General features: G+C 38.3%; 1 protein-coding gene across 5 annotated transcripts in view; it reads right to left on the bottom strand.

The window, feature by feature from the left end:
* Positions 1-13,952, bottom strand: part of CSF2RB (colony stimulating factor 2 receptor subunit beta) — a 485,439-nt gene that overhangs the window by 119,817 nt on the left and 351,670 nt on the right. For 4 of the 5 annotated variants that reach the window (XM_044066459.1, XM_044066465.1, XM_044066473.1 and 1 more), the window contains one exon: positions 12,401-12,542. In XM_044066459.1, coding sequence (XP_043922394.1) covers positions 12,401-12,542 — 142 coding nt within the window. The remainder of the gene's footprint in view (positions 1-12,400; positions 12,543-13,952) is intronic. The other variant, XM_044066480.1, reaches the window with a different exon arrangement.

Below are 13,952 nucleotides of genomic sequence, written 5' to 3'. Positions count from 1 at the left end.
TTTGTAATGTGGGAGGACACCAGAGCACCCAGCGGGAACCCACACACACGCAGAGAGGACAACCAGACTCTGCACAAAGGCACCCCAGCTAAAAATCAAAATGGAGAACCTCTTGCTGTGAGGTGACAATGCTACCACTGCACCATATATATATATATATATATATATATATATATATATATATATATATATATATATATATATATACATACATACATACATACAGATACACATTCATGTGTCTGTATTTGGAAATGAGGTGGTCGAGTGCATAAGAGACAACACAGGTGTATAACTTGTTAAGATGCAAAACAGCAGCAATTACAATGAAACCATCACATTTCTGATGTGCCACAAAAAGTGGTCATGGTCTTCCGTGCACATGTATATAAAGTAAATTACCAGCATTATAACTCTGCATTTATGGGCCAATTCCCTTTCTTTACTCTTCTTCCAAATATTCACATCACTTGTCTTGTCTCTGTATTTCATAAAGTAAAGTAGTATAAAAATGAAAGCACTAGTGTAAAAATAACTTTTATTGCACCTTCCCCGTTCTCCACCCAACATCCACCAGCTTCTATCTATCCATATCCTTCTTCTTACCTTGGTTATCCCAGTAGTTTCTAACTAGATGTTTCCAAGCATAACCCCTCACGGAACAGGCCTCTGACTTATGACAGGGCTGAACCTTACAGCTCACCAAGTCATAAGGACCAGGGATTGAGGACCCATTAGGAAAATGTGGATGAGTACAGAGCTCCTTCATAATACGGATGAATGTAAAACATCCCACGTCAGAGAAGCAATGTACAATGATATCAGGAAGATGCATGTGGACAACTATACACCATATGTTGGATGTCTGCCACTCCCTGTTATCTACCTCTGGTAACCTACAAGGTACATGGTCTCCACCAGAGATCATGTGGACTGCAGCACATTGAGTGGCCTCCTCCTGGGATAGGAGGGATGGCCTACAATCACTTTATCCTCTTTGTCCTGGGTCGATGCTTTAATTGTCATGTGTATATTACTGAATACAGGTCACGGATGGCATAGTCAAGTGCCATGCCTTTGTGCCATTGGTCCATTCACTGTAAAATAAATTTTGCAGAGCAACTGCAGAATTCCCTTTCTGGGTAGAACTGTATAGTAACAACATCATAGTTCATAAGGTAGGGTCTCAAGGATATAAAGCTGACTCTGGACACCAAATATGGAATCCTTGGCACAGTTCATGCAAACATTAACTGGATTAAACATAGGCCACAGCTGTAGTACTTATCTATGATTTTGGACCAAATGTGACACAGTGACAAAACTTTGCTCATGAAGTATAATAACATCAAAGCTCAACTCCATGCAATAAGGTAATTTCACAATCACTACAGTAAATCAACTTTCAGACATAATTGCACAATAATACCGATTTAGACAACATGTTGAAAACTAGAGATAAAAGCATGTCAAATGGGTATAAATGTGAGCAATCACAGAACTAAATGCAATGTATAACTTCATAAATATTAATAAACGATATTAATAAACGTTGGCATAATGTCTATATTCTTTATCGTATGGTCCTGTCTCATGAACTGTACAACTGTCATTGAGCAGTTCAGCTCCAAGGACTGAAGAGAGAGAGCTCTATTGGCAGCTTAGACTTAATGCCTTTGTGTGGCCAGGGTTAAATTAATTTTGTTATATTAAATGTGTATTGAAAATGAAGTCCTTAGAGAGGTGAATTTTTATAATTCTAATACGTATACATATTTATATATAAAAAGGCATTTATAAGGTTCACATATTATTATATTATTATTATATACTCTTATTTTAGTGTATGGTATTTTTTATGTGGATTTTATGTGTGGGACCTTTAAAATCTTAATAGGGCTAATGATGTCATAGAGGGAGTACCTATATATATGTGATTATTTGTTAGTTGTAGTTTGCCTGAAGAAGTTCACACACTGAATGTGTATGAAAGCGCTAACTTCAATTGTTTTATAATACAGTTTTGTTAGAGTAAATCCTTGCCTTTGTTGTTTTTTAGTTTGTCCAAGGACTGAGCTCACAATCACTGCATACTCCCATATTTATGGATGAAATTCCGCAGGCATTATTGTACCTCATGGTGTGCAGTGCAATAATTAGTCTCGCTGAATCTTAGTGACTAAGGTGTTACGATCAGGCAAAATATGACCTTTTGACCAAAGTATGACCATTTTCTGAAAGACTTTTTTAGAACAATTTAATGAATAAAATACATTAACAGATGCATTCACACATACATATGATTATTTCAGTTGACAATCATTATCTGAGACTGAAAGCCATGTCTGTTCTTCAGAGAAGAAGCAGGTCTACAGCTCCAGAATAGTAACATGGGTATAAGGATGCAGAGTGGAGGCCTACAGTGGGGGAGGAAGAGAAGGTGCCACAAGAAACTATCACAATCAAGGCCATTTTTAGGATAAAAGTAGTATTCAAAATGTCCAAGGACAGATTTCTGTACAAGTAAGATACCAAGGAAATGGGGACTACTGGCATTACTAAAGCATTAGCAAGCGATGAATCCACAAAGTCAGACGACAAGGTGGCACACAACAATGGATAGTTTTCTTTATATCTAGATAAAGAAATGATTAAAATGTAGAAAGCAGTTTTCTTTATTGGAGGACTTGGCACAGGGGAGAGAAGGTGGTAGATGGCCAACACTGGTCATCACCTAATGCTAGTTCAAGAAAAAGGGGTATGTTTTGTTGCGGGTCCTCTACTGGGCAGATGAGGACAGTCTCCTAATTGCAAAAAAGTACAGTTGTGGTTCGAATTACACAAAACATGGCACGGGAGCATGGGGATTCACAGAACCATTTTTGATATCATGTGTACTGAGGGATTGTGCACTTTCAGTGTAATTGTAAAAGGTTTTCTATTTTGGAAAGAGTATACAATTTCATGATCAGATAAGGATATTTTTATTTAATAGTTATACTTAACTGCAGGCTTTTTGTTTCACAGATACAGTCGTAGCTCACATTTACAAACCATTACTCAGTCTGTTATAATGGCAACAATAACCCCAACGTGTTGGGTGATGTAAACGAAAATAGTATTGACATGCATTCCATTTCTATCCACTGGGTAGTTAATGATCTAGAGTGGATGCAAAGCATATTGGTTAGTTAATTTCAGTTCGGAATCACATGTTCAGCTGCTAACTTGAAGATGTGGACAAGTCATGCAATACTCCTGCTCAGTGTGTTTGTGTATGCACACAGTTCAACACAAAATCTGTAGCATGTTTTCCACTAATGTTAGTCAGAAACCATTCCACCAGGTGCTGTTCACCAGTCCCCACACAGCTTTAAATCTTAGATATGTCTTTGCCTTTCTAGTCTCCTGTAAATACTGCACCTGTGCTGTTATTAAATCCCTTATTCTACTACATATGAATACAGGGCTTTATGGTTTCCCCACTGATTGATCCGATCTACAAATCTTATTTACCAGTTATTGAGGGAAAAATAGGTTCCCATATCAGATCTGGACATTTTATTTACCAGTATGATAAAAATACTTATTGTTGTCCACACTTTCTTCTATGGGAGTACTACTTGGGCTTAGACTAGTTTTCCGTCTTTATTATCAGCTATCACAACTTGACATTCTACCCAGTATCTCAACTTTCTAGCTTTAATTTCCAGCTTTATTTGAAAGCATAACAGTTGTCTTCACTTTGTGTAACAGCAATGAAACGTTAAAACAATCACTTGTATTATGCAGCTGTTCCCTGGGTATATACCACACCATCCTGACTCAGTTTCTGGGCTTGGTTTATAAAATCTTTTAAATATACTTCTCTTCAGTCATTACACTCTATACTGATTTTGTTTGCACAGAATACTATTAGGTGAATGCTGGACAGCTAACAACAATAGCAAGAAATCACTCACTCCTCTCCACTGGCAATCGTCATGGGATCTTTATTGTATTCATAAACAGACAGACACATCCACAGTTTAATAACTTATCAGAAAGATGCAGCTTTGGATGAGAAATGTTCAAACAATATTGGTGCATTAACAGATAGAAGACAGATAAACAAGATGTTAGCAAGTTAATGAGCCAGAAGTTTCAAATGATTTGTGTTGTGTTGGCATAATATCAGAGTGGGAATACTACAGTATTTTGAGTGTGGAGATGTTATGCTCTATCAAAAGAAAGTACGTTTTACTCTTCCTGTGTCTATTTTGCCCAACTTTTTTGTTAAGTCATACGGGTATCTCTTCAATATTTTCTTCATCATAACTACTTACAGTTGTGATCAGTGGCAATGTTTCTGCTCTATTTTTAATATGAACATTTTGTAATTTGATGCTTTTTCTGGATTCTAAAAATTTCATAACCGACATTTTCCAAGTGAATAAAATGATCCCTAAAAGGATAATTACTATTGCAATAAGCATGAAAAACTTTAAAGTACCTCCCCCCTTCCAGAAAATAAGTTGGTTAACCATGCCCACTGAGAACTGTCTGCTTCTTTAGCATGATACAATTCCGCAACATTTTGTATAATTTCTAAGTAACTGTGAGGGGCATTTTGAATTATCTCATATAAACAAGCATCACATCTTTTTGATGTGATGAAGCAAGGTGAAGTCAAGTGCCATTCTGTTCTGCAGCACTACACTGCCCATGGCAGTCATTTCAAATGTAATCTGATTTATTGATTCAGACATAGCATTGCTTAATGTTTCTAATAATTTAGACAATTTTCTCAATTCCTGTATTGATTTCATTTGAGTCAATGAAGTTGTCTTCACAATTCATCAGCTCCAGTGATGGTCGTGAGTCCATCAAGGCTTATTTGTGAGGACCACTGGTTTACTAAGGAAATTGCTAAGGTGATATTAATGTTTAAGGGCAGGAGATATCCAGAACATTTATTTTACAGTACAAAAGTTAAGGTAACAGGTGGTTGACTAAAATATATTTTCACTGTTATTAGGCCTTAACTCAATAGGTCCCTCAGAAGGGCTAAGCAAAAGAAAAGTGCTGTGGAGAAAGACATGAATTTAACACTGGTCTGACCCTTCAGTGTGGATATCTACAAATATGCCAGTATAGTTAAGAGGACATGGAATAATGTAGTCATTCCTGAACTGAAAGGTAGAGTGGGGCAAGTCAAAATATTTATTTTTATTAAAGGGGAAAGTATCAAAACTTTCTTGGAGGAGAATATTGTTAGCAACACAGGGATCTATCAAAAGAATTTGTTTAAAAAAGTGATATATATGTAAAGATGCAGGCAATATTATTAAAGTGACCTTCTTGGTCAACTTGTACCAAAGGAAATAGTTGTGGTTCTGGTTCATGGCTGTCCTAATGGTTTTGTTGCCACACCGGTGACTGCCACTCAGTACCTCAAGTCACAGGGTGTCTTTTTGATGGCTGTGATACTTGGAAATTTGGTAAATTTGTTTGTTGGAAATATGTATTTATCTTTGCAAGGAACATGGGCATTCATTACGACATTGTCAGGTTTGTCCACCATTAAATTAGGGATTAATGCTTGTTTGTTCTGTTGGACTTATAGTGATGTATGGGGGTAAATGTGTTACTGGTATTGTCACGGGAATGGTGGTAAAAAGAAAAGTAAATCTGCCTCCTTGTCTCCCCCTTCCCTTCCTCCATCCCTGCAAATCAGTAGTGACCAGTAGAAGCCGGGCATTTATCAATTTCTTTTGTTGTTCCTTTTGTTCTTTAACTATATTGTCTGTCACATATACACCCCCTCAACCTCTTAGCACAAGAAATCTGGACAAAGGCATTAATAATGGGGGAACAAAGGCTCAAAAATAAGGACAGATTTTAAATGTTGGACTTATAAAAGAAAAATTGCTAGAATAATAGGTTTTGGATCAGCATGCATTTTTGGAAGGATATGAAGTTGGAAACTCAAATGTATATCATTGGCTCCAATCCTCTTTGATTTGCCAAAAAAACACAAACTTTATAAGGAACAGACCAAAAATATTAGTCAAAAATCTGGATAGCTGAGAGCTATGCACATATTACATTTGGTTGACAATTTCATGAATACCTAAATGGGGTCAATTTAAACAACCCTTTTTAGTCTGTTCTTGAATTGGTGGTAATAAGCCCTCTACAAAAGCTGCTACATCCCACTGGCTGCAGCTCCTTCTGTACGATCTGGATGCCCAGAAAAGGCTTCAAATGCATCTGTTATGTACTGCAAATATACATTAATAGATGCATTCTCTTTTTGTACGATGGCCTTAATTCTTGTCCAGTTAGGTGTTGGGGGAATGCTGTAGAGATAGAGTTTAAATTGTCTCTAATGGTCAGAAAACCATCATCTGTATGTTTTGGAATGCTATTGCCTATAGATGAATTTTCCCATATTTTTCTAAAAATGCCAGGGGTGCTGAGGCTTTCAAAACTGCTCTTAAATTTTCAATAGTTAAGTTTTGTAATTGTAAATGTCCATCTAATATTTTGGCTTATTTGGCTGAATGTGTTTGAATCAGAGGAACAGAAACTATGATAATCTGAAAATCTACTGCAGCCCACAGGCATACTACCCTGCTGTTTGATTAGGCATCACCATCCTAGGAATCATCATTATCATCATCAGCCCCCTTTTTCCCATTTTTCTACATGGGGTCAGGGTATTGTGCTAACTGTTGCCAACTCTCTCAATTCAGTGCCACACTTCTGCCTTCTTCAACACTCATGCCTGACTGTTGCAGATCTTCTTTCACACAATCCATCCACCTCTTTGTTGGACATCCTTGCTTCCTCTTACCTTCTTCCTGTCTGTCCCAAATCTTCCTCACCAGATTGTCTTCTGCTTTTCTACACATGTGCCCAAACCACCGTAATCTGTTCTCTTTGATCTTTTCTTCAATTGGAGCTACTTTGGCTTCTGCTCTTATGTCCTCATTTCTTCGTCTGTCCCACAGTGTGCATCCTACCACCTTTCTCAGGCACTTCATTTCCATCACCTCTAGCTTCTTCAACTGTTCTGCCTTTACTGCCCAGGTTTCTGTACAATACAGTAGTACTGGTCACACCACTGTCTTGTACACCTCACTTTTCAGCTTCTTTGGCATTCTTCTGTCATAGACTACACCTGATACTCTATGCCAGTTGGCTGCAGTCCCTCTGATTCGAGCTTTGATCTCTTCATTCAGACCACCCTTCTCCTCAACTACCCCTCCCAGATTCTTGAAGCTGTTTACCTGTTCCACTATCTTCCCATCTATCTCTATTCACAGCTTCTTCTGATTTCCCCAATTTGTTGCCATTACCACCATCTCATCTGTGCTTAGTTTCATCCCATGTGCCTTCAGATTTGCATTCCATTATCCTATCCTTTGCTGAAGTTCTAGCTCAGAGTCTGGCTGTACTCCACATTGTCTGCATACAGCAGCTTTGTTGATCCATCCCCTCCAACCTATTTGCTAATGTAGTCCATCGCCAGTATGAACAGCAGTGGGCTCAGAGCTGAACCCTGATGTACACCCACTCCCACTGGGAACCCCTCTGTGAGGCTGAACACTGTTCGTACTTGAGTCATTGGGTCCTTGTACATAGCCTGCACTAATTCTACCAATGTTTATGGGACTTCAAACCACCACAGTACTGCCCAGATCAGCTTTCTTGGGACCTTGTCATATGCTTTCTCCAAGTCTAGGAATGCCCAGTTGGACTCTCTCCTCATCTCTAGCTTCTTCTCAAGTATCTGTCTCAATGCAAACATCGGGTCAGTTGCATCTTGATCTGAATCCAAACTGCTCATCTCCCATCTTACATTCTACTACTCTGCGTTTCTGTTTATCAATCACCCTCTCCGGAACTTTCATGCAATGTGATAGGAGTTTGATGCCTCTGTACTGCCCACAGTTGTGGATGTCCCCTTTGTTCTTGTACACTGGCATGAGTATGCTTATCCTTCTGTCATCTGGGATACGTCTTCCTCTCCACACTGCTATTAATACCTTCAGGAGCCATTTCTCCCCTATCTCACCCAGCATCTTTATCATATCTGCTGTGACCTCATCTGAGCCTGCTGCTTTCCCTGACTTCATCTTCCTTAGTGCTGTTCTTACTTTTTCTAGGGTGGGCTCCTCTTCTTTTCTCATCATAGCCTGTTTCTGGGGCAGTACAGCTTCTGTGGAGTTTTCTTCATTCAAAAGCTCCTCTGGGCTGATTAGCAGGTTGTTGCTGGCATCCCTTAGGAAGGGTGTCTGACTATCTTCTTTATCTTTCTGCCTTTGCCTTGCAACCTGATATAGTTTCTTTGTGCCCCTTACTGAGTCACTTTCCAGACATTGGTACAGTGCCTCAGATGCCCTATTCTTTGCTATTGCAACTTCTTTCTTAGCTTCTTTGTTTGCCAACCAGTAGTCCTTCCTAGCCTGGTCAGTCTTTTCTGTCTCCCACTTCTTCCTGCACTCCTTTTTTCTTTTGATGACTTTACTGGACTTCTACATTCCACCACCAGCTTTCCTTATGTACCTTATTTCCATACCTGGCTCAGCCACATATCTTTTCTGTAATCCTAACGCATGCTGTTTTTAGGCGCTGCCATTCTTTTTTAACTCCACCTATTTCCTCCTCTTCATGGGGTGCTAGAGCCCTGAGTAATTCCTTGAACCATCCCAGGAAGTTGCAGAATACGTTACTTCCCTCAAAGGAAGCATATGAGCACTAGGTGGTATGTTGGTGGGGGGGGGGTTCATTATTTGTGGATGAATCAGTATCTGATGCTTTTTCCGTAATCTGAATTCTACAGATAGTCTTCTCCATCATAATTATTGGGAACTGCATGACTAACTTTTTTATTCTTTTTAGACTGTCTTTGAAGGGGCACTTTTTGTTGCTAAATCTTTTTAACTTACCTGCATGTTTTGTATTAGTTGCATGTTTGTGTTTATGGTAGAACTGTTTACCTTTGTTGGCTATTCTCATTAACATTTGTCAGAAGATGAAATGGCAGGTTGTTGTTATTCTGGTCAAAATCTAGTACGGTAAACTAATCTCAGGGATGGGTAGATGCAGGATGTATCAGGGGAAGTAGTAGGTGTATTATCAGTAATTCGTTCCTCCACCTACCCTCTCAGAGAGGGAATGCTGTCTGCTTCATAAGAAGCAGAATGATCATATGGTGGTGGTGTGTGGGGAGGTGAAGGAATCAGAGGCCAGTCATCAGAAGATTAAGGTTGATTAACTTTTAATTTTTCTAACTGCTGTAAAGGATAGAGACCCTACTTACAGGATTTTTCTTCTGCACAGTTTTATAATGTATTTATTGTTCTATTAGCTGCCTACAACTGTGTTTTCAGTCTAGTTGAATTTTATTTTAAACCTCTAACTACAGATTAATTTTCATTATTTTTAGATTCTTCTTGCTGGTCATTAAAAGCTGACCAACAAGAGGCAGGTGCTTTATTTCCTTTATTTATAATATATTTTAAAATATCCTTGCCAAAGTTCCTCCCTCTGGGAACTACAGTGCTCTATCATTTTTAGTGAGCTCTAACCTCTTTATTAAATAATTACAGCAGTTTCAGTCATATTTATTAAACATATGCCTGGCTGGAATCCTAAACTTTTAATACACATTCACACACACACATTGTATTTTTAATACAATAATATTACCTACTTGCATACAAAAAGAAGTAAATATGTGACTATGAGTAAAAACCTACTCCCATACTGGTAAGGAAACATTTCTGTCCCTTGTTTTTATCCCTTTGGTTGAACACCACTCTCATGCATGTCATCAATACATTATAGCAATAACCCATGCCTGGATGTGGGTAATGCTGGATTTACCCACGGTTGGTGTGGTTTGGTCACGAGGGCGAAGCCCAAGTGGCCAAATAAAGCCAACCATGGGTAAATCCAGCATTACCCACACCCAGAAGTGGGTTATTGCTATTATGCAATGACATTATTTAAGAAAAAAAATAATTACTTTTCTTAAATAATGGCATTGTATAATGCCTCCTTGCTGCCCTTCCGCAGCTGTCTGGTATTCTGCGGCAGTTCTGATGTACTGCACATGCGTACACCTACACAGTACATCAGAGCTGTGGGCAAAAGCAATGGAGAAAGCAAGATCTCCGTTGCTTTTTACAAACTGTTTTGCTATGTTAAATGGGTTTAACATAGCGAGACAGCTTTAAAATAAGCAATGGAAATCTCCATTGCTTATTTTAAAGCTGTCTCGCTATGTTAAACACATTTAACATAACGAGACAGTTTTGAAAAAAAGCAACAGAGAAAGCAAGATCTCTGTTGGTTTTTACAAACTGTTTCGCTATGTTAAATGGGTTTAACATAGCGAGACAGCTTTAAAAAAAGAAACGGAGAAACTCGTTTAACATAGCGAGACAGTGTTGCTGTAAGAGTTATAGAAATGGAAAAAGTCCGGGCGACCGGACCTTTTTCCATTACTATAACTCGGATTTACAACGTGCATGCTGACCAATCAGCGTGCACGTTTTTGAATATTAATGGGGGGACGTTGTATAATATCCTTGTTATTTTATGATTAAACACCACTCTTATTCAACCAAGAAAACATATTTGTTATTTAAATAATTAGCCACCACTCTTATATAATTTCCCTGCTAACATACACAGCAATCTGATCTCATACAATTGTACCTGTTTCAGAAATTATTAGTAAAAGTTGCAGAGACCTCAATCTCTGCTGAAGGTGAAAATATTTAGTTGTGTATTGACACATCAGAAATTCACCAGACAAAAAACATGCTGAGAATGGGTCCAGAGGTGATTTCTATTACAGCAGTCCACAAATGGCTCAGAAGATCCAAGAATTCACCACACCAAACAGTTAAGGTACAAAACAACTTTAGACAACACAGTTTAGCAGAGAAGAATAGTCATGTTTATTGCACAGAACACACCTGTGTAGGAGACAAAGAAATGAAGATCTTGACTCCCAGAGCACAAGCAACTTCTTTCTTTTATATTATTTTTAACTCTAAATATAATAAAATATATATATATTAAACTATAGCCACATACTAATTAAAACTGAACTCCTTTACATTAAGAATCTCCTGACTCTTTATCTGTGCTTTTCCATATCCAGCACTGGTTCTGGGTTCCACAATGAAGCTTTCTACTCTGTCACTAGTGAAAAAAAAAAACTGAAGAAAGCTTTGTAGCTAAAACCGGTTTGCTGCTGCTACTCTTGGATTGATATATAATGATATGAAATAAAGATTTGTTGCTGACATTTGAGTGCTGGCCGATGGTATTTTTGGAGTTTTATTTACAAATACTCAAATGTCTTTACACCTGGCAATAATAAAGGTATCTAGCCTGATGGTAGCTGTGAGATGCCTCACAAGATCATTTAATGAAGTTATTAACCTTGGTACTGATGGTAGTCTGACCCATGTTATGTGAGTTGAACCATGACAATAACATTATTGCCATAAAACATTCTCTTTCTCTGTCTCCCTCTGTCTCTGAAGCTTTTCTCAGTACTGAGATGACATTTGATTTAAATCTGTTTCACCATTACCATCATCATCATCAAGCTCTGGTTCACCATTCAGCTTGCAAGTTGCAAGGACAATATGTTGTGACATAATTAATGCCGCATTACCTTCCTACAGATTCTGATCACGTTCATCTTATACTCATTTGCAAACCTATAACTCCAATAGAAGATCCAGTGACTCGGTGTTCTTAACAAGACACTACATTAGTGTAGCTGATAGCTCTATAAGAAGCAGTGCAGTTTTGATTATAAACAAACATATATTTCTGACTTTTTCTCCAAAGTCAAAGGAAAATATTAGCTTTCATTTGGGACACAAGTCCAAAACCTCATGCATACCATGTTGGGTTCACCACCAGATGACCAGCAAGAGCTTCTAGAGAGATATGTGTTGAGTTTTCCCTTACAGCCTTATCCTTTCAGCTAGGAAACTACCATCATGGTGATTAAGGTCTAAGGTCAAATTAAACACAGACACACTCACACACACTCACACACACACACACACACACACACACACACACACACACACACACACACACACACACACACACACACACACACACACACACAAGGCCTTCTGCTTAGGCACCATTAGAATCATAAAAAGGAAAGGATAAAATTAACCCTGCCTTATGACTTGAACCCAGGACATTCAGCATACCATACCGGTGCCACTGGAATGGTAGGTGTTATATTTTCCCTTAGAGCCTTATCCTTTCAGCTAGGAATCCTGAACACTGTGATCAAGGACAAATTAAGTGATATTTATGTCTTTTTTTTTTTTTTAATGAATGGTCACTAAGAAGAGAAGCTTACCTGCTGCTATTCTTTGTTTCGTCAGTGTAATTCAAGACAAAGAGAATGGACTCGGTCACCTCTCGCCTTACTTCCCAAAAACATTCAAGCTGGTCAATGCCATCAAATGTGCATTGCAGATTTTTGGGTTTCACATCATCTTCTGAAAAAGAAGACCCACACCAGTTATGAAATAAACATTGCATGCAGCATACTTCTCCCCTCTTCTTATCACACATCTTATCTTCTAAATTTTTGCCTGCTAAAGACACTTACACCGGACTAGTCATAGTGCTGAACGTATTTATCAATGTACAAATTGTAGGGGGATCTTCAAAAGATCTGTATGCCTCTGCCAAGGGTAGTTAAGAAATACCGCATATGTTGCATACATTTCTTTGAGTCTCCTGTTTGCAGTACAATTAGTGTATGCTGGCATTTCACAGAAACATGTAGGGAAGTAATAGAGCAGCATTAAAATATATGTTACAAGATTTCTAAGGCTCCACATCATGTGGAATGTATCCTGGAGCAAAGTCATTATAGATATGCATTGATAAAAAAAGCAAAAAAAAAAAAACAAGCGCATTTTTCATAAATAACATCTAACTTTTTAATCTGAGCCAAATGCTTCAGTACCAGATCTGCTCCTATATGCAAAATTCTCCCTTACACTGGGTTACTGATAACATTAACCCACACATTAACATTCTCTAATCCAGTCTATGGAAAAGTGTCTCATTTGTTTAATGTGGTTTAGGTTTCATTTTATAATTAATCAAGGGCATCAATCATCTAACACACACACACACACACACACACACACACACACACACACACACACACACACACACACACACACACACACACATTTCCATTTAAGAATGATTTGTGTCACTCAGTATTATGGTCCAGAGACACTAACAATTTACAGTGTACTTATCTATTATTTAATATACTGAAGGTTCAAAATACCATTTCAGTGCTTGTTGCAGAATAGCAGTGAATGCCTGACAATTGGCTAACTTCTTAATGGTTATAATTCTGATGTTTGGGCAACTAACTACATTTTAGATCTGGAGAACTGTGATGGGGACCTTTGGTATTTGTAAGAAATAAAAGGAACTGTCTCATTCCCATCCTCATATATTCATTTTGAGAAAGCACTCCCCCAGATTTACTAATCTGGTGTGCAGGACTAAACTAGTCCTGCACGTAAGCGTCAGTTTAAGAGGAGGATGGCAGCGCGCCATGAATATTAATGAAGGCGTGCTGCATGAGCTCCAAATCCTACACTGAGTGTGGACGAGTGCAGGGGGCGTGTCTGAGAGCTGAGCTCTCAGAATAAACACACCCCTGCAAAGTAGAACAGAAGAAAATAAATAAATGAGTGAGACCACTCATAGGTATCCGAATATCCCCACCAACAGTCCCCATGTGTTCAGCAGCAACAGTACAGTGAAATAAAATGAAGAAACCCTTGTATTTATTTTTTTTAAAACCTCGAGTACAGCTAACCGTAGGTGTGTGGGTTTGCCCATCACTTAGCTACGGTTAAAGCAGCTTAAAAGGC

This window comes from Protopterus annectens, chromosome 1.part0 (assembly GCF_019279795.1).
Source record: "Protopterus annectens isolate FY-2018-M chromosome 1.part0, PAN1.0, whole genome shotgun sequence".
In the NCBI taxonomy this organism is placed as follows: Eukaryota; Metazoa; Chordata; order Ceratodontiformes; family Protopteridae; genus Protopterus; species Protopterus annectens.
Note: the sequence above shows the minus strand (reverse complement) of the source record. Positions and strands in the feature narration are given on the sequence as shown.